This window comes from Opisthocomus hoazin, chromosome 8 (assembly GCF_030867145.1).
Source record: "Opisthocomus hoazin isolate bOpiHoa1 chromosome 8, bOpiHoa1.hap1, whole genome shotgun sequence".
Lineage (NCBI taxonomy): Eukaryota > Metazoa > Chordata > Aves > Opisthocomiformes > Opisthocomidae > Opisthocomus > Opisthocomus hoazin.
This window is the reverse complement of record NC_134421.1, coordinates 49,774,827-49,794,665: the sequence shown is the minus strand read 5'-3', so window position 1 is coordinate 49,794,665 and position 19,839 is coordinate 49,774,827. Positions and strand designations below refer to the sequence as shown.

Below are 19,839 nucleotides of genomic sequence, written 5' to 3'. Positions count from 1 at the left end.
ATGAAACTACTGTAAAGAAGGATAGGTGAGTAAAAAGGCAGAGTTAATAGTTAATGATGGCATTTTCAGAGTTTAAGAGATGTACAAAGTAATTATCTTTAATCACTACTGCAGCCCTTTTTTGCCCTCCCACGCCTGTTTTTTTTAAATTATCTCTGATTGTGATTTCTACTATCATTTAGCCAAATATGCTACCTGCAGGATACTTGAATCCTCTGGAACGGTTATTGGATATTTCTCCAATGAAGGTAATGACCTACACTGTTCATTATGATCCTTTTTTTATTTTTTTCAAATCTTGTCTACCACAGTTGCTGCCTTGTGGCTTTTTTTCCCTCCTGACTTCTTCTCATTTGCGGAGATTGGCTTGTGTCAGACCAAAAGCAAAATGGACAGGTGACTCACTAAGAAATTGGACTGGTGACCTGGCAATGCTTAATTTGCTGCTGTGCTCAAACTGCCTCTCTCAGGCTGACCTTACTACCTCGCTGGCCTTCTCTTATCTTCTACAGGTTGAAAACACTTCCTGTCAGCAGCTGTTGTTCTCTTCAGGACAATGTGGTGTTAGTTCCTGATAAAGCTCCTGCTTGCTACAGTAATAATGCTAGTAAATAAGAATAAGAGTAAAATTGGCCCACCTTGAGAAAGATTTAGAGCTGGATGTCAATACAAATGATAAATTATCTTTGTCAAAGTATTGCAATGCCTATTGAATATCACATAAGTCAGACTAATAGCTGTAAAATACATATTTTATATAATATTTATTTAAAGTAAAAACCCTGGGGCAGGTTGAGAAGACAGGAATGATGAAAGCTGATGAGAGCATGCAGAACTTCAAATTTCTGACGATTCTATTCAGTGCTTAAAAAGTGATGACGGGATATGGATTTTCTCTCTGAAAAAGCAACGTGGATAAAAGTTTCTGTGTTGGTGCAGCAAGTTTTTGGTGTTGGGCAGTTGCAGGGGTGGACTCTGTGGAAGAGAGTCAGGGGCTGTCTGGCGCTGGAGATGGCCAGTTCCAGGTAGCTCTGGACCCATCACAGACCAAAGCTGAGCCCATCACAAGTGTTGCCTCTGTAAATACTTCTTTAAGAAAGGACAGAAATCACCAAAGAGGAGAGAACATGGAGACAACGAGGGAACAGAGAGAGGAGAAGGGAATCAAAGAGAAACAGCAAGAGAACACACAGGTCAGAGGGGCAGGTGGCGCACCATGGCAGAGCAGGTATGCCTGAAGGGACAGAGCCTGTGGAAGACCCACGCCGGATCAGAGGAAAAGACAAAGAAGGAGCAACAAACAGAAATCACTATGGTCCTGACTGCAAACACCACCACCCCTCCACCACTGCCGTTCCTTGCCTCACCAAAGGCACTGAGCATAACCTGCAGTGATAGCAAATGAGGAGGAGAGGTGTCTGATGTGAAGTTGAACCCAGGAAAAGGAGGGGTGTGTTTTCCCCAAGTATTTTACTGGTTTTTTATTGTTTTGGGTTTTGTTTCTTAATATCTCAAAGAGCAATTAAATATTTATATTATTTTGCAATAAATTAATTCCTCCAAGTCAAGTCTGTTCTTCCTGCCACAGTAATTGGTAAGTGACCTCCAAGTCTTTATCTCGATCCATGAGCTGTTCTCACTCCTGTTCTATTTTCTCCCCCGTCATGCTGAGGGTCGGGCCCCCAGCCAGGGTCAATCACGCACAGATTTTTTGGTAATTATTTTTTTGGTAATCTTGCTGGCCTTTTCAGTAGTCCCTACTCTTTAAAAGAATTTAATCTTCTTTAGAAGAATCCACCCATCTAAGCCACAGAGAAGGTAAAACTCCTGCAGTCCTCATTGCTGTAAGTACTTCAGAGATCGCTTCACATCTGAGAAGACGTATTCAGACATGTAGTGTCTGATCAATCGTAGTGTTGTTCTGTGAACAGAATCCCACAAAAGATTCACGTGAAACTAGCAAAGAAATACTGTTCACCGAGATTGAGACAAATGTGATCTACATGACTCTTCTTGTGTCTTCTTGAAGAAATGTCCTGTTTTCTTAGAAAATGCTACCTTGGACATCCTCTCTACAGGTATAAATTATATCAAGGTTAATAATCATATGCAAATAAATTGACCTTCTCCTCTGAGAAAAGACTACTTGTATTAGCAAGAGTTACAAGTCCCAAACTTGGTGTGCTATTATGCTCCTTCATGCTGGACTGCTTTCTTAAAGATGCAGAAATCAGCGTGAGGAGTCCTTGTCTATATTTATCATAAATGCAGCATCCAACGGCAATTTTTCAAAATAATTAGATGCTTGGTTGAGCACCCAGTTTTAGCCAATTCAGTTGAATGCACGTGTAATTATAATATATCAGAAAACACTGTTTACAATATTTATTCATTTTTGCTAGTGATCAAATTATCAAATACGTTTCAAAATTTCTGAAACCACTTAGCACTTTTTCTTAGATTTTTATGAGTTATCTAAAGGACAACGATTAAACCGATAATATTAAAACACACAAACCACAAAACTGAAGGACACTGTCAATATACAAGAAAGAACAAAGAACTAATGTGGCATGAAAATGTGCCAATGAACAATCATGCAAGATTGTGTAAAATAAAACTAAATGACAGCTTTTAAGCACTTATTAACCACATTCAATCAAATACAATGAACATATACTAAGCCACAAAAAAGCAACAAACTGTAAATATTTATTTTACAGTCTGCATATGAACAAACTTCCATCCCTAGCTAGTGATTGCTTTGGGTTCACATAAACAGCTTAGAATAATACTTTCTAACTGAGAAAAATACAGCTTTAGAAGTGAATAAATTTAAAGTAAGTGAAAGTTTCACTCCAAATCCTACACAACCATATAAAAATGGAGTTGAAATGACTTTCAGAAGGGATCTTATCCATCCATCTACTCTGAGACAGATCAGCAAGTTAAACCAAATACTTTATTAACCTGGTCCAAAAAAATCCATTCAGTAATGAAGACTTCAGGAAAATTATTCCATGCCTCAACATCACTTGGTTTTGGTCAGAGAGTCTGTCTTATTGACTAACATGAATAATTCATTTCAGAATTTAAGCTTATTACTACTTCTCCTGTGTAGCATGGACACCCAGAAACAATTATATCTTCTTTGTCTCTACTTTTTCTCTACCACATGACTCTGCATGAGAAAAAAACATACTCTTGGCTTTAGGCTAAATAACTCCAGGTCTTTCCATCCATCTTTCGAGGTCATGTTTCCTAAGCCTTTCATCATTCTTGATGTCCTTCAAAACCTCTCCAACTGACCTATGGTATTTTTTAAGTTTTATGTCAGAAACTGAAGACATTACTTCAGCTAATCAGAGCTCTTGAACAGAAAGATTATTTTATGTATCTTACAGGTTATTTATGTCATTAGTTCTTTTTCAGAACAGAATGACATAGCCGACTCACAATCAGTTTGTGATTCATTCCTTTTTTCTCTAAAGAACTGCCACTTAGCCCATTGTTTACCCTCATGTATTTATGCAGTTGACTATTTTTGCTTAAGTGCAGTATCTTTTGCTTGTCCCCGTTGACTGCATCTTATTTTTTAAAACTGTTTTCTTCAATTTGACAAAATGGTTGTGTAGTACAACAAAGAATCAACATCGTCCAAATATGATATTATTTAAGTCTTTCTTCACATTACCATGCTTCCCAGACTACAGCAACAACTCCATTGCCAAGAACATACCAGCATATTCTCATAATTCTGGAGGTCCTGAATATCTGTTCTGACACTTTTACAGAAGTTGAGCTCATGCAGCACCTCTCGAGAGCTCAGTAGTCTGTTAAATAAGGTCTTAACACAGCTGAAGAATCCTTATTTCTGCAAAATTCTATATGGCTTTAAGCCCATTGAAGTCCACAAGAATGTAACACATCAAGTCCTACACAGGTGCACTCAAAAAAATATGGCCAGTAATGGATGAAAGCACAAGCACTCTTAAGTTAGGCAAACTCTAGAAGTAAAGATGAGTGCAAAATCATGATTAAACTGTTACAGTACATGATATCACAGAGGTCAGAAGTTTTTCCTGTGCTTCTCCCTTATTCAGTCGCTGAAGTTCGCCTTTTTATTTCAGTCATGGTCAAAAAACAAATGGCGTATTTTGCCTCAGTGTTAATATTTTGGCTGTTTCCAAATGTAAAAAAAAAAAAGTTTATGTTTACCATGGTTTGGAAAATGCATTTCTGCTTTTGTGTAACACAGAAGCTTCAAAAAAATAATCATCTAGCCTAAGAAAATAAACAGATGAAAACATTTGGAAGACTAAAGTCAAACATCTTCAAAGTTATAAAATTTTTAAAATAAGGTGGTCTGTCATTCACAGTAGAACAACTTCTGTTCAGTTTTTCACAGAACACTGAAGCTAAAGAGGTTAAGAGCACTGGATGCCCCATGCTTTAGCTTCAGGGCACCCAAAAGAACTTAAGGCACTTTGAGTTAAAACCTGAAATAAGGACATCTTAGAAAACATTCAGGATATTTCAGGATAGAAGGTAAACATGACTAGTGATAAAGTCATTCTGTTTAAACTACAGGTCTTTTCCCTCCTTTACTTACTTAGCTTTGATTTTCATTGCATTTTCCTTTTACTTTTATCTTACTGCAAGCCAAAATAAATATATAATTAAAAAAATACATTGATGCAAAGCCAAAGTGAGAATCAAACATAAAAAAGCAGGAAAAAAATTTATATATATTGAATAATCCCTCTACAGTCCATGAAGATAGAATTTTTAGAACTGAGCCCTAAGAGCTAAAGATTTTTCAAGAAAAATAACATTATTTTTGTGTTTTTTCATGTATACCAAAAAGTCTGATTTTTCTGAAATTATAGTTAATTTTATGTATTGAAGTTTTCTCCAGGCTGGAGCATGTAATGACCTCTAGAAAACCGGCACCATTATAACAGCAGTGAAAGCTAAGTAACTCAATAGGAATAGGCTTCCCAGTAACGTCTTTTCCCAAGTCTCCTCTTGCTTCCTGATGCTTTTTTTGGTTTCAAAGTAAGTATCTCACTGCATTATAAATTAAATCCAGTTCTAATTGTGTCAGTGTACTTTGACTGTAAACTGGAGACTGGCTTTTTTGTTTGTCATTATGTTGTTAAACACAAAAGGATTCCAGTTCATAATGGCATCTACAGATTTCCACAGAGATGACAATGATGCCTGTGCTAGTTAGACTTTCATTCCTGAAACTGATGAACTTGAATTTTCCAAATAAACTGGTTCATAAAGAATTCTATTTAAAAAAATCAGAAAAAAAATTCTCAGGCTTTAGTATATATCATAGAAAATTGTTCCAGTTAATGAAAATAACAGAGCAAGAAACACTTCACTATTTTACAGGTAATACTTAAGTAGCTCTTATAGAAATACTTCAATTTATCTGTGCTTACACAATTGCACCCTTTAATAAAGCTTAAAAGCTCTTTTAATGACTTCCTTGAAAATATATGCCTAGGTTCCTATCCACTGCTGTCTACAACTGAAGCACACTTAGCAAAATTCACGTGCAATGAATGGACATACATACAAACAAATGTTCCAGCATTAAGTACAAGCACTTAAAAAATTAAATACTTCAGTGATACCACTTTGATTTTAACCACCTTGTACCTATGAATGCTGTACTTTTCTGGCAGAAATATCTTAAGATATTCCCGGTTTTATTCCTGTGTTTGCCTCAAAAGAAAAGATACAGTGCTTCTGAAGTGTTGGGTTTCTTTTCACTATCTGACCCCTAGGATATGTGTCCCATTAACACATCAGCTCTGTGGGAAACTATATAAATTCATTTTCGCAGTAGCCTTCTTAGCCAGTATAAGCTTATAAGCATCAGTGAAGGAAGCACAAACTTCTATAGCTAGTCAGACAGCTGAGATTTCAGAATAAAGAACAATATTTCAACATTCTTAGCGTTAAGGAGTATTTAATTTAAAATACAGAAAAACTACTATGCAAAGAGATAAAAAATATCCATTATTGTTCATTTCTACAGAAGGCTTTTGGATAGCTGCCTCATTAGAAAATAAAATCCTATTGCTAACAAATTAGCTAAGAACACAACCACAGCAAGCATACTTAACAAATGTATTAAATTTAGAAAAGAAAAATGTCTCATTTTAAACAAAGAAGCAGACTTAATACTGGCAAACAAAACTCTAATCTGCAGTATCTCTACTGATTCAATGGATAGGAAACCCCTGAAATCAATGGAAAGACTAAAATTGACTTCAAACAATTTTTGGTCAGGTTCCAAAATATACGCTGACTACAATAACTCTTTATATTCTATTACATCTTGTTAATGCTCAAAACCCCAGTAAATTTTGAAGTAGCCAGAAGGCACAAAAACCATTCCTTTGTGAGACACTCCACGTCGCTGTCGCAGATCCTGATTTAGGATCCTGCCATCTACACCAATTTACCACGAATGGGTGATTTAGATCACTTAAAGAATCACTGTCAAAGGTATTAGCAAAAGTGATTTTAATACAATGTCATAAAAGTGTGACTTAACAAAGTTTGGGGCAAGGTTCACTCTATTGCTGTACAGCACAATCATTTGAACAATGACGTAAAACTACCAAGGCACAAGTCAAAGTTACCAAGACAAAACCAAAGTTACCAAGACATATAACAGGGTTACTGTACTACAAGTTTATGGGCAATATCGGAAGCTTACCAAAGATCTGACGTTGGTAAAATTTTTCTCTGACTCCAGGAGCAACCTTGACAGGCGTCCCAGCTCAAGGGGATATCACCACCATGCAGCCACGCTGCCTAGCAGGGAGAGCTCAAAGAAGGCTCACTTATGCTGTCATATTTATGGAATAAAGTGATTGGCTCATAGTCAAATTACATGCGATGGGAAAGGTATGCACGAGGCTCCTTGTACTCACAACTTTCTTTGTTCCTTGATAAATGAGTGTTGGAAAAGCCACCTGCTACTCATGTATTAATTGCATGATCGTTATTTCAAGCTCATATTCATCGATGCTCACTGTGCCACTCTACTCCTTTGTGGGTTTTGAGAGAACAGATTAAAACTAGAGTTCTTGGCCTGGCTTTGTCTCAGGTCTTTACCTCCTTTAGACCCTGCACCAAACTACTGCTAGTTTGGTTAAAGGGTCAAGTGCATTCTTCACAGTATCATATACCACCTTATTTTACAGGAAAACTTGGAGAGATTTTCAGACATTTTTAGAGTTGCTGAACCACAGGATTGCTATAAGCAGAGACATCTCCAAAATCATAATAGTGGAGACCTTCTTCACACCCCTCCTACATTCAGTCTCTTGCTTCTCCCTCGATCCTCTCCCATTTCTTTTCCTTATCCCCTAAACACAGGAGAAAACTGTCTTCTACCCAGAATGAGTCTTTCTTCACCCACTACTCCACTAGTGCATTATTCAAAGCTGGCTTCTGATCAGGGAGCTGGTCATGAATCTGCTCTGAGTGAGCTACTGATATGCCAGCAATAGTCCATGGAAGTGTTCCACTGCTGTCATAGAACATGTACAACCTATAACCTACACAATTTGGTTTAATCTTCTCTGCAAATCTTGCTTCTTATATTATGATAATGTACCTATTAAATATCTATTAAATGTATGTTCTATTTATTTTTATATCCACATAAGCTATATGCATATGTGAGCGTCAATTACAAAGAACACTAATATAATACAAATAATGAAGAATTACATATTTTAATACTTCATACTTATTTCAACTCTCAAGCTGGTGTCTGCATTTCAGGTTTGTCAGCAGTGATAACAAAAATTCATGGATTTGACCATGCTTAACAGAAGGAAAATCATTTAGGCACAGCACTTTGTAGTGAGAAGTATGGTACAATCACATGATTTCTTATGGATTCATTGCACATGAACTATGCTTATAAAGATGCAATTCGTCAAAACGCATTCTTGGAAACTAGAAATTATTAAACATCTACACTGTCATCATTTCAGTAATATTAATAAATATGGATTTTTAACTTCTATTAGTGTATCAACTCTAACAACGAACACAGCATTTCAGATCTACTGCAAGTGATGGAGTTTCTCCTTCCGCTCTATACTGCCCTGGTGAGGCTCCATCTGGAGTACTGTGTCCAGTTCTGGGCTCCCCAGTTCAAGAAAGATGAGGAGCCGCTGGAGAGAGTCCAGCGGAGGGCTACGAGGATGATGAGGGGACTGAAGCATCTCTCCTGTGGGGAGAGGCTGAAGAAGCTGGGCTTGTTCAGCCTGAAGAAGAGAAGACTGCGAGGGGACCCCATAAATGTTTATAAATATCTTCAGGGTGGGTGTCAGGAGGATGGGGCCAGACTCTTTCCAGTGGTGCCCAGAGACAGGACAAGGGGCAATGGGCACAAATTGAAGCATAGGAAGTTCCATCTGAATATGAGGAAGAACTTCTTCCCGCTGAGAGTGACAGAGCACTGGAACAGGCTGCCCAGGACGGTTGTGGAGTCTCCTCCTCTGGAGATATTCAAGACCCGCCTGGACAAGGTCCTGTGCAGCCTGCTGTAGGCAACCCTGCTTTGGCAGGGGGGTTGGACTAGAAGACCCACAGAGGTCCCTTCCAACCCCGAACATTCTGTGATTCTATGATTCTGTGATCTCTGTCCTGCAACTGGCTGAATTTGGCCTGGATCCATAGAAATCTAATAAAAGTCAAGTACTGTCATCAAAGCAAAGTTAAAGGAGCAGCAAAGGGCTTCCTTTAGCTGTGGAAGTATTTGGCAATATTCTGCTTATCTTAGACTTTTACAATAGCTGTCAAATGAAATGAAAGCTGATCCTTTCTGAGAGCTGCATTATTTAGTATCTGAGTATATACTTTGCATTTCACATCATATCAGCACTCTATGAAATGTCTCCTGCTGAATTCGGAAAACCTTATACTGACACAGCTGCTAATGGAGATGACCTGTACTCCTATAGGACATTTCTCTTGCTGTTGTTTACTAAGACATTAGAGGGGAATAAGGTTGGACAGACGGAATTTTCAATATGGCTTGTGGACTTGACTGTCATTGCAACGCCTGTTTTTCAAAACACATTTGAAAATCTTAGCCAGTTATTTTCAAATGGTTCAAAAAAAATGAAAAAAAAAAACAAAACCATGAGCTTGAGGCTAGTTTTCCAAACCCCCGTTTAGTTCCCTGCCTCATTAAGAGAACAGTCTTCAGGAACTCCTGTGCCTAAGTAATTATAAAGTTTCTATTTCTGAAAGCTTTGATTCAATGTCTTATGTTACATATATTTTCAATGCACAGCGGGAAGGTTTGGTCTTCCTGGAGTGAATGGAAAGTTTCATTATCTCCAGTAAGATCAGCATTTCAGTTGTATTTGGGGCTTTCAAGCATTCCTAAATTGCTTAAGAGCACGGGCATCAAGTTACCTGCAGATTCTCTCTGCAACCCCGCTTTTCAAAACAGAAGTTTATGAAATGATAAGGCTACCATGTTGCTATTTATTTATGAACTTCATGAAGTAGTCACAGCTTAAAACATGATTTATTATAAGTCACAGAGCAAACCAATGTGAAGAACAGAACTCTGTTTTGGGGGGAAGGGTGGATTTGATTTCTTCTTCCTCTGCAGAGGTATTATTTTGTACTACGATGCACATAAATTGCAGCACATTTTAAGATTACTGCAAGTAGCATGAGAACATACAGTATATATTTACTGGAACACTAAAAATAACCTTTTGATGTAGCATATTTCAATATATTGTTCATCTAACTTCTTATATTTAATAATAAATTTAGAAAAAGTAGCCGGTAACAGGAGCAGTAAAGGATGAGAGAAGTAAGATGAGAAGCTCAACTAACTATTTCAATTACTCAAGAGTGCAACTCACCGTTTCCAAATTATTTTAATTTAATTCATCTATAATGTATAAGCATTCCACAATTTCACTTCACCGTAATTGTAACTGCTAAGCAGATCTTTTACAGACATGAAAAAAAGAAACAGAACAGAAAAGAGAAATGCATCAGCAGGTGAAAGCAGAATTCCCTCGCTTTGCACTCTTCCACATTTTCCAGAGTTTTTCTGACAAGGGGCTCTAGAAATGTTTCATTTCTGGTTGTGCCCTTCACGGCTTTGTTGATTTCTTCTGCTGATAAATTTTTGTGATCAAAACTGTTGTTTTCAAAATGTAGATTTAAAAATACTGGTTATAATAGAGGACAGTCAGTACGGCACCAGAAATACTAACTTGACAAAACTTATTAGTCTGAAAATAAGGTAGATTTCTCCAAACCTTTTAATGGAAACAAAGGATGTGGGCAAGGGACACTAATCTTCTCAGCCAGCCTACTCTGCTATTGCTGGCTCTTCAAACGGCCAGATCATTAGTCCTCCAGGTAATGAGGTGTGCTTAAATTCCCCACTCCATCTTCGCTCTGACTGTGGGCTTTTTTTATCATGCCTGTATAACAAGGTCTTAGTAATATTTTTGCTCACAACCAAGCATGACACCTCAATGCCCAATGGAAGGTACAGGATTAAAATTTACTTAGAACAGTGATGATCAAAGACAAGAAACCTGTTCCAGAAAAGGCTGTCAATAATGAAAATGAGTACAAAACATAAATGTCAGTGAATCCCCCTCCAGAGGCTTCCTGAACATGGATGGATTTAAGTTCCAGTATTTGAACTGAATTTGAATTCAAAGTGTAACTAAAACACTTCAGAGCTAAAACAGTTCCAAAACAGGGGGAGGGTTGTGAAGGAAATGATTTGCAGGTACAGAAAGGAGAAAATGATTTCCAGTGGGACTTTTAAAACAAGTCATTAATTGATGAGAAACAAGGAAAGGAAAGCTGTCCCAGATACCCAGCACCGCAGAGATGAGAAAGGGGAGAGAGCGAGCGCAGGGTGGCAGACAACACGTCTCTGGGGTACCGCAGAGAGAAAGCTGAACTCTCTAACAGATGCGGCCTTGCTGTTGCGACGCTGGGCCATGTACGCTGTAATTTTGAATCGGCAAGTAATGCAAATGGGATCTTGGCATGCGTCAACCTGCAGCATCCAAACATCAGCAAGCCTGAGGGACCCTGTGCCTCTGACAGCAACGAGCACCGGTTTTCAAAGCCCTTCCTGATGCTTCCTGCCATTGAAACAACAAACACTAGCAAGTAGCGGGTTTTGTTTGGTATTTTTTTTAACTTTCTGCAAGTGACAGCTTTTAAGTGCGCCTGAATTGAGTCCCGACATTCACTTTTTACCGGCTGCCCAACATCGGACCGCTCCGCGCCGGCATTGGGCACCCGCTTCCATGGGGGCCAGGCGACGGCGCTGCCTCGGGCCCTCCCAACCCGCCGGCAGGCCGGAAGGAGGCCGCTCTCAGGGCCGGCACGGCTCCTGCAAGCGGTCGGTGGAGCCCGCCACCGCACCGCGGGGCACAGGGCCAGGCCTGGGGTCCCCTGCCCAGGGCACACTTCGCTCCCGCCGCCTCAGCCCCTGCCGCCACCGCCCCCTCCCGCAGCCTGCCCGCCTCTGCCCGCGCAACCCACTGAAGGCGGTGAGAGCATGCGCTATGCGGAACCTGGGAGGCATCGCCCTACAGCAGAAGGGGTGGTCGGCGCCGACGGTGCGCATGCTCAGGCCGCCCGGGCATGCTCGGTGGGCGGTGGGAGCGCGGTGGGGGCGGAAGTGGGGCTGGCGGCTGGCGCTGTGGAGGCAGGTACCGACGGGCCCGCGGGGCCTCCCCGGCGGGGCGGCTGCTGCGCTGGAGCAACGCGTGGCGGGGTGCTCTGCCCACACGTAGGGCAGAGGGGAGCGGGCGGGCCGGCGGCTCGGCTGCGGAAGAGGGGTCTCTCGTAGCCCGGAGACCCCACCTCGTGGACCTGGCCTCGCGGCCGCCGCCGCCCCGGCGGGACAGAGCCGTGCCGCTGCGCCGTGCCGCCCTGGCGCTTTGCTAGGCTTTGCTTTCCCCTGTGAGACCCGCGGTTAGCTTGCGCCGTGCCGCTGATGCCGTGAAACGGCATTTACGGGTATCGCTGCCCTCCCTGCGTCCCTCCGCGCTCGGCCTCTGCTGTGGGAGTCGAGACCCGCGTGGGCAGACACAGAGCTTTGCGGATTAGAAGTTCTCTCTTTTCTTTTCAGACACCCAGTGTACTGAAAATGTTTTTGTTTTGTTTTTTTGTCGTTAATACGCCTGTGCTAACACAGCTAAGCTTATGGTTTTGAGAGCTCTCAGCTTCTTGCAGTTGCTGGGTTGAGTCTCTGAAGTGACTGCACCTCACGGCCTGGGAGGACCTGCTCTGCAGCCTTCTGAGGGCTGCTCGGTTTGCCGTGGGTGGCTGCTTGCTGGAGCTGAAATATTGTTGAGTTAAAAGGCAGTGTAAGAATCGATTTTCCTCAGGTAGCATTGGATTGTGGCTTCTTTTGCACAATGTCAGATTAGTAAATTTTAATCTGAATTTAATAAAGGAGATGTTTTGTTTTGGTTTTTTTTGAGAATTTTAGTTGTATTCTAGTGAAAGCAAGAACCAGCTTACTAAGAGTAAGAATTAAGAGTAAGAATAGCCTAGGACTTATTTCCAGATGATAGGTGCCTGAAGATCTGCAGCAATAGCAAGCTGACGCCTTGTAGCTAACGGAATAAGATCTGTCACACTGCTGACTTGGTATCTCCTATTTTAGTTAGCTTACCTGGTGTTTTCTTCTACTGAGAATTCTCAAGGAAATCACAAGTTACAAGATTAGACTATTACAAAATCTTTAGACTACAGACTGTTCTTCAGCAATGGTCCTCTTGATTCCATTAGCATTGCTGTGTGACAAAAGATTTCTCTTGTGACTGATTGCACGTTGAGATTATGGTAGTTCTGTACTGTCTGCTCTGTTCAAAGGTGTAAATGTTCATTTAATGAAGAAATTTTTCGTGAACTATAAAAAGGTTATGGCTGTGTCTACATATGTATGCATATGTGAGGCATTACCTATTTCATAGTTGTTTTAGCTTTTGCAAAACTAGCCCAAATGTTGCACTGACTAGTATTTGTGTTTACAGGAGCTTCAGAGATCTACCATTTTGACTGACCACATCAGCAAGGTGCTGATGCTCTTGGCTGTTCCTTCATTCTTCATGAAACTTTGGTGAGGTTTCCCCCAGAGGTCCACACAGTCATCTATTTTATTCTCTGATATGGAGAATGAGTTTGTGTGTGTCTCTGCAAGTAGCATCTGTTTTGATAGATAAAGAGTCTCCTTATGCCTCTGACTGCTACAGCTTCCTTTTCCCAAAATTATATTAATCCCTTTTATGTCATTTTTGTGTATCACTGAAGTATTTCTTGGTTGTAGAGAAGGGAGTAATCATTTCAATTTACTTCTCATGTCTTGTGTTTTCTTCACTTTTCTGCTCCAAAGCTGATCTCTCATTAGTTCTTGAAGAAAAGTTGCATTCTAGAGGAGGCTATAGAGGAACAGTCCATTTGTTGTAGTGAGGTGTAGAGTCAGGACCCAGTAGTGTGCATCTTTGGCTTGAGTTAAGGGCTCAGATGTTGGGCGGGTCTGAGTAATCCAGGAAATGAGGTGTCAATTACTTGCTGTCATGTGCAGGGGGTTTATGTACTATGATGATAAACCGTAACAGAAAAACAGATCCATGAAGTTAATTCTAAAGTCAAGATGGAGAATATTAGTATGCTTACTTTTCAGTCTTGGTTTTTTTTATGATTGAATGCTTACAGTATTTACGATGACGTTCTACTGTCTATACTGTTTATGTTTTGAAGTTTTGGTAGTATGAACTAAAAATGATACATCTTGTCTTGCATAGTATTTATAATTTAGTGTGCTGTTAGGGGCTCAATTTGATTTTTTTAAAACTTTTTTTTTCTTCTTTTAAATATATCTTGATTAATTTTTACTGAAGGAAATAACAGAATTGTAATGTTTTAGAGAACTAGATGTGGAAGACAAATATGATGGACTTATTCATCAAACAAAGACAATGGGGAAAAGTCTTGCTTTGTGATCTCTTTATGCTTTTCCAGAAAATGCTTCTTTCTCTTGATCTGTGGGGAAAAACCCCAAGATATTAACTGTGACTGTCATTACCCTAAATTCCTTGTATTACTCGTTCCTCATATGTCCTCAGATATGAGGTCTATGGGACACCATTCCATTACTAGGGAAATGAGTTTTCTTCTGATGTGTTATCATCTGTGAAAGTTCAATTTATTTTCGCTGAATCCTAGGGATTCTCCTTGCTTAAAAGAATTCAGCAACTTGTATATTCAAAATGTACGTGGAGTGATTCCCAGTTCCAAGAGGAGGTTGACTTGATCAGTCTGTCATGGTTAATAAGATCGTTTACACTGCTAGGATGTTCCCTGGGGCTTCAGACTATTATAAGGCACATTGGTACCTTTAGGTTAACATTGATAATGCATGAGAACGTTTTTGTGTACTGAGCTTGCTACCTACACCTTTTTGTGCTGAAATCTTTTAGAAACTTTGTACTGCTTTACTATGTTAATTGCCATACAATATTTGGCTATTTCATGTTGCTTAGAGAAGCATGAAGGAAGGGGAGAAACAATGATGAATTGTCTTGATGATAAGAACATATATGCCTTTCCTGTGTGGCTTATTTTTCATTTGTTCCTGTCTTTCAGTCATGTTGCGCTGGTGTTCATGTCAACAGTTCTGTATTGTTTGTGGCTGTGTGGTGTTAACTTCACTTGCAACTGCAGCTTGTGGCTTCTTAATAATTTTTAGTGTGCACTGAAGGGTGACATAACTAATCTGAGAGTTTAAATTCTAAAGTTTTTCCAAACATAATTTAAAATGTGTTTTTTTCATTACAGGGGAAGTTTAAAAAGCCTAGAGAAAAAAAAGATGTAAGGCTTTCGCAAGAAGACTTAAATGGTCAATTTCTTTCTACCACCCTATTTTGCAGTGCAAAGCTCAAAAATTAGTCTTTAAGCCTCTTGCAGAGCCACTGTCTGATTCTATAAGTGCATAAGCCTTTGGCTGTACACGTTGTCTTAAACACTGAAGTTACCAGGCTCTCAGAGCTTGTATCTGGGGCATGCTGCATGTAAAAGGAAATGCTAATTATTTTGCGTTGTGTGAACTGATGAAAAGACTGAGCCTGAAAGCTTGCCTTTTTTCTTGTGCATGCACTCCAGACCATACCTAGCTGTGGATGTTTAAACTCTCAAGCTGCAAGTGAGAAGGATGAAGTAAAGTCCTTCAGATGTAGGAATTTTTCTCTTGCTTCTGAACCTAGAGATAGAGGCATTCTGTGCAATATTTGGATGGAATAGTGTCCTCATTCCAGAAGGAAAAAAAAACCCAAAATGACTGCTTTTTCTGTTGAACGTTAACCCTTGCTCAAAGCCATTTCTACTAGGCAATTGTTTTCTAGTGTACTGTGGTTTAAAATGGATTTTATGCCTTTGGAATACATGTTAATATTCCGTACGCAATTAAAACAGAACTAGTGGGTTGTAGTAGATTGTTCCACTGTCAGAAATGTAAGGTCTAGAAAACTAGTAGGTAGAAAATCAAGGGTAGAGCAGAGTGGCGCGTAAAAGTTTGGCCCATAGCCATCCTCAGTGTAATATTTCACTTGTTTAAGCAAGTGATATATATTGCTTTCTCTTCCAGGGTATTACTTCTGAGTTCTAATATGGTGTACATCCTTCCATATAATTCTTTGCTTGTTAAAATTATAAAGTTTTTTGGTCACTCTCTCTTTGTATTTTTGTCACTTTCAGCTATTGGAAGGCATAAGTTGTAGTTCACTGCCTGCTTCATTCTACTCTCTGTGTGTGTTGTGTGTCCCTCCTGTTCTGAGAGTGTCCCATGGTGCTGTCTACCTTTCTTGCACTCTCTTTTTTTTTAACCACCCATCCTTATGAGTAGCTCTGCTTATGCCACTTACGGACTTCTTCAGCAGCAGACTCAAGTTGGAATGAGTCGTCAGTGTTGTGCAGTCAGCCTTTTGAGAACAACAAAGATACTTGACAGACTTATTTTCACTTCCTTGCTATTCAAGAGAGCCATGAACACGAAAAGAGGCGACAGCTGACATGAATTGGCCAAAAGCACGTTCCATACCAAACAGACTCATGCTGAGTAATAAAAAACTGGGGTTTTTTATTGGGTCTTCCAAGGGAGCAGTTGGTCAGAGACTGTCGGGGCATTGATCTGCTTGTGGGAGGTGATGAGTGATTGCATTTGCATCTTTTGTTTTCTGTTTTGGGGGGTATTCCCCCCCTCCCCCCCCCCCGCTTCACTTATTAAACTGTCTTTATCCTTTATCCTGACCCATGAGTTTTTTCGCTTTTACTATTCTCTCACCTGTTCTTCTGTCCTGCTGTGGGGAGATGAGCGAGTAGCTCTGTGGGTGCTTATGGGCTGGCCAGGGTCATCCCACAACAACAGCACAGTCAGCAGGTAGAACTCTAGCCCAATACTTCCTACAGCTCACTGATGGAGTTATGACAGGACTAAAAAATGTCATGCATGTTCACACTTCAACCCTGATTAACGTGTTGTGGCCCCTCCCTTCCCTCCCCAAAGCACCAGCACTGAAACCAGAATTGGTCAACACCATTACTGGTGAGTTTTGTGGGTGTTACTATGTTTTTTTAGCTTTTTGGCAACTGATGAAGGAGAAGGGTATTCAGATTCCAGTTAGACATTTGTGAATGCTTGTAAGCATTTAGTATCTACTGTTTCCTATCAGGTAAATGAATTTTGATAATGCTTCAGCTTTACCCCAGTAAAAGAGTGAGATTTTGTTACCATTTTACAAAGTGTTTGAGCTCCCTGCCCTACTGTTCATTCCGGGTGCTTGATCTTCATTGTATGTGTCCTCTGGGTTCCTTGCAGAAGAGTAAAATTCTCTATGAGGCAAAAGACTTTCAAAAGTTTCAGTAATTGGGCTTAAAACTGTTGTTTGTTCTAGGTGTAAGATAACATGTTCTACTTTGCAATCGGGACAGGTTAACATTGTACACAGTTACTGAGGTGAAGGTTGGTACTTTGTAACTGTGACTAATTCTTGTCCAGGTATGTGTCCCTAGATACATTATTTCTGCATTTATCCCAGGTAATAAACCTTTTGAGTTGTCTCACTAGTCAAGTTCTTAAATTTATTCATCAGTATTTGGTAAGCTATGTCTGTTGCTCTAAATGTATGGTGTTTTGAGTAGTGGTGCCTCCTGGAGCCTCTGTGTCCTCTGAATGTTATAAGGCCTGCTTATTTCATGCACCCTGGGGAGGAAGTTACAGAGAAACAAGTTGCTTGTTGACTTACATTGTAAAGTAGGAGAATATAGGTTGTAAGCAGGGAAGATGCATGACCGTGTTACTCTCCTGTTACTGAGTCTTCTGAGTGCTTGGGACTGCTTAGTATTTTGGAGTCGTTGAGGATTAGTTTTCAAAGCCTAAGCTACAATTCAAAAATTAAAAAAACCCTCAAGTCAGATACTAGTGTGTTTCCTATTTGAGACATGATATTTATCAGACTTGCTAGAATGTATTTTGCTTTTAAATTCATCCTTTATTGCCTAGTTACAATAGCTTAAGAAACCAGAGGTTGTTTTGCTATTACTGCTTTTTTGAGTCTTAAATGTTAAGGAAGAAAAGCTAGTATTGCTAGTGAAAGTTAACTAGTCTTCTAAGAATTGCAGATTTAACAGTAATGTATATTATGGCCAGCTTTTCACTTGCTTACAAACTTTTTACTTACTTGACAAAAGCTGCAGTCCAGGACAAGTGACAAGAGAGACAGATGTAATTTGGAAGCTAGGAGAAAACCAAAATCCACTCATCCTGTGTCTAGTCATTTTGACTGAGATACACTTGAACAAAAATGTTTTACTTTTGTTTTATCTGTTAGACAAGAATTCCAGGAATTTCATGGAAAAGAGGGAAGGAGAAAGGATGAAGTCATTCAGAGCGAGAGAAATAGCAATGAGCAATAAGTGACATTGGATGTCTTTGCACACTGGAGTGACAGTAAGGTGGAATTTTGATTTTTTGGAGAACCTCATATTTTTTTTTAAAGAATGTCCAATATTGTGGAGTGTCTGCACCTATATGCATTGACTTATGTTTGTAACTTACGATCCAGTGGTCTTTCCATTTGGCAGTGGCTTCCCATTTCTATTTAATTGTGAGTATTTTGTAAGAAGTCAGTCTGTCTAGCACTGAAAAAGCACTTCTGGACTGAAATGGAAGCATACTTTAGGTCTTATTTAGTAGAATACCAAGGTTTCATGTTCATCCTAAAGTATGGGAAATGCTTTTTGATTTTTTGTTCTTCACTGTCATAAAAGGATTGCTAAAACTCTGTCTGAAATTACGACTATGGCTATAATACTGCCAGTTGGGATTTTAGAAAATGGCCTGTTTTACTTAGTTTATTAAAACCTACTGAAAACATAAGATTGATAACACTGTGACTTTTCTGTAGATACCCGTTTTAAATAAAAATTGTACAGTAAAAAATCAAAGATACCTCAAGAAGAATGAGATGATCATGTAATGATAAAATATAGCAATATGTGATGCTGTGTTTAGTATTTAAGTGTGGGAGCTGGCTGGAGAAGGGTGATTTGCTATCTGGGAGCAAGCTGAGCACTGGGGTGCGAGAACATTGCGCTCTATATATTCTTTTTATCAGTATTATTGTTGTTATTTTCTTCTCGCTTTGCTGTTCTGTTAAACTTTTTATATCAACCCACAAGTTTTGCCTTTTTCTTCTGATTCTTTTCCCCATCCCATCAGAGGGTGGGGAAGAGTGAGAGAGCAGCCGCATGATTTTTTGTTGCTAGCTGGGGCTAAAGCACGATGTAGGCTACTCTTCTTCTCCTCCATTCTCATTATTATAACAGTGATGTCACCAAGAATTTATTTCATTGACTTTTAGCACAGTGAGAACAATAGACACAGTCATATTTTTTAGCTTTTTTACAGCTCATTCAGTGTTTAGCATTTGTAGATGCTCATCTTATTTTCTTTCTTATTTTTTCTATACTTGATACATCGATCAAAATTTTTAAGCTGTACAGAAGCATTTTTTCTTTATTTTGTTAGAATGACAGACTTTTTTACTTTGATGCAGTCAAACTGTCTTATAGGGAAACAGCTGAATATAGAGACTGTACCTATGCTGGGGGAGGAGTCATTCAAAGGCTCTGCTTGGTTTTTAATGTGCATTTCTGTACATAAAATATTCACATTGTTTACATTACCCTTTGCATTCATACATAAAGTAATATTTTATTGCCATTTGCAGTGTTTGCACAATAGTTTGGGTGGCTGTCAGTTGCAAATGTAATTTTTTCTCTTCCTGCTATTCATGGTACTAAGAGATGAGGCCAGTCCCTCTGATCTGTCTTACGTAGTTAAACTTTCTTATGATGAAATAGATAGCTAAATACTCCCCTTCTGAGTAAACTGCAACTTCTGGTAATGCTTAATTGGAACAAGATGAGTAGCTTCAGCTGTCTGTATATTGTTTTTGTTTAGATAAAGCAGCTATGCCTGTTCAGTTGCTGAAGATCATTGAAGGAAGATCTGAGACTCCACTGCCAAGCCATTTGCAGAAGGAGGATTTGAAACATTTGCAAGAAGGCTTGGATCATACCAACAAATATTTTAAGGTAACTTACTAATAAAAGAATTTTGGCTTACTTTGAAATAGCTCCTGGTATATTTATAAGGGACCTCCATATTCCAGCTCAGTTGGTGACCTGCTGCAGCTGTGCGTCTTTTGTGCATCTGTTGCA

The 19,839-nt window shown here is 39.5% G+C and overlaps 1 protein-coding gene across 9 annotated transcripts in view; it reads left to right on the top strand.

Annotated features, from left to right (window-relative positions):
• The first annotated feature begins 11,729 nt into the window (after window positions 1-11,729).
• Window positions 11,730-19,839, top strand: part of POT1 (protection of telomeres 1) — an 89,028-nt gene continuing 80,918 nt past the window's right edge. For 4 of the 9 annotated variants that reach the window (XR_012764727.1, XM_075428120.1, XM_075428113.1 and 1 more), the window contains exons 1-3: window positions 13,099-13,180; window positions 17,946-18,064; window positions 19,580-19,713. Coding sequence is in view for 8 of the 9 variants with exons in the window: in XM_075428120.1 (XP_075284235.1) it covers window positions 19,591-19,713 (123 nt within the window). In the remaining variant the exon portion in view is untranslated. Of the gene's footprint in view, window positions 11,763-13,093; window positions 13,181-17,856; window positions 18,070-19,579; window positions 19,714-19,839 lie in introns of those variants that run through there. The other 5 variants (XM_075428114.1, XM_075428116.1, XM_075428118.1 and 2 more) reach the window with 5 other exon arrangements.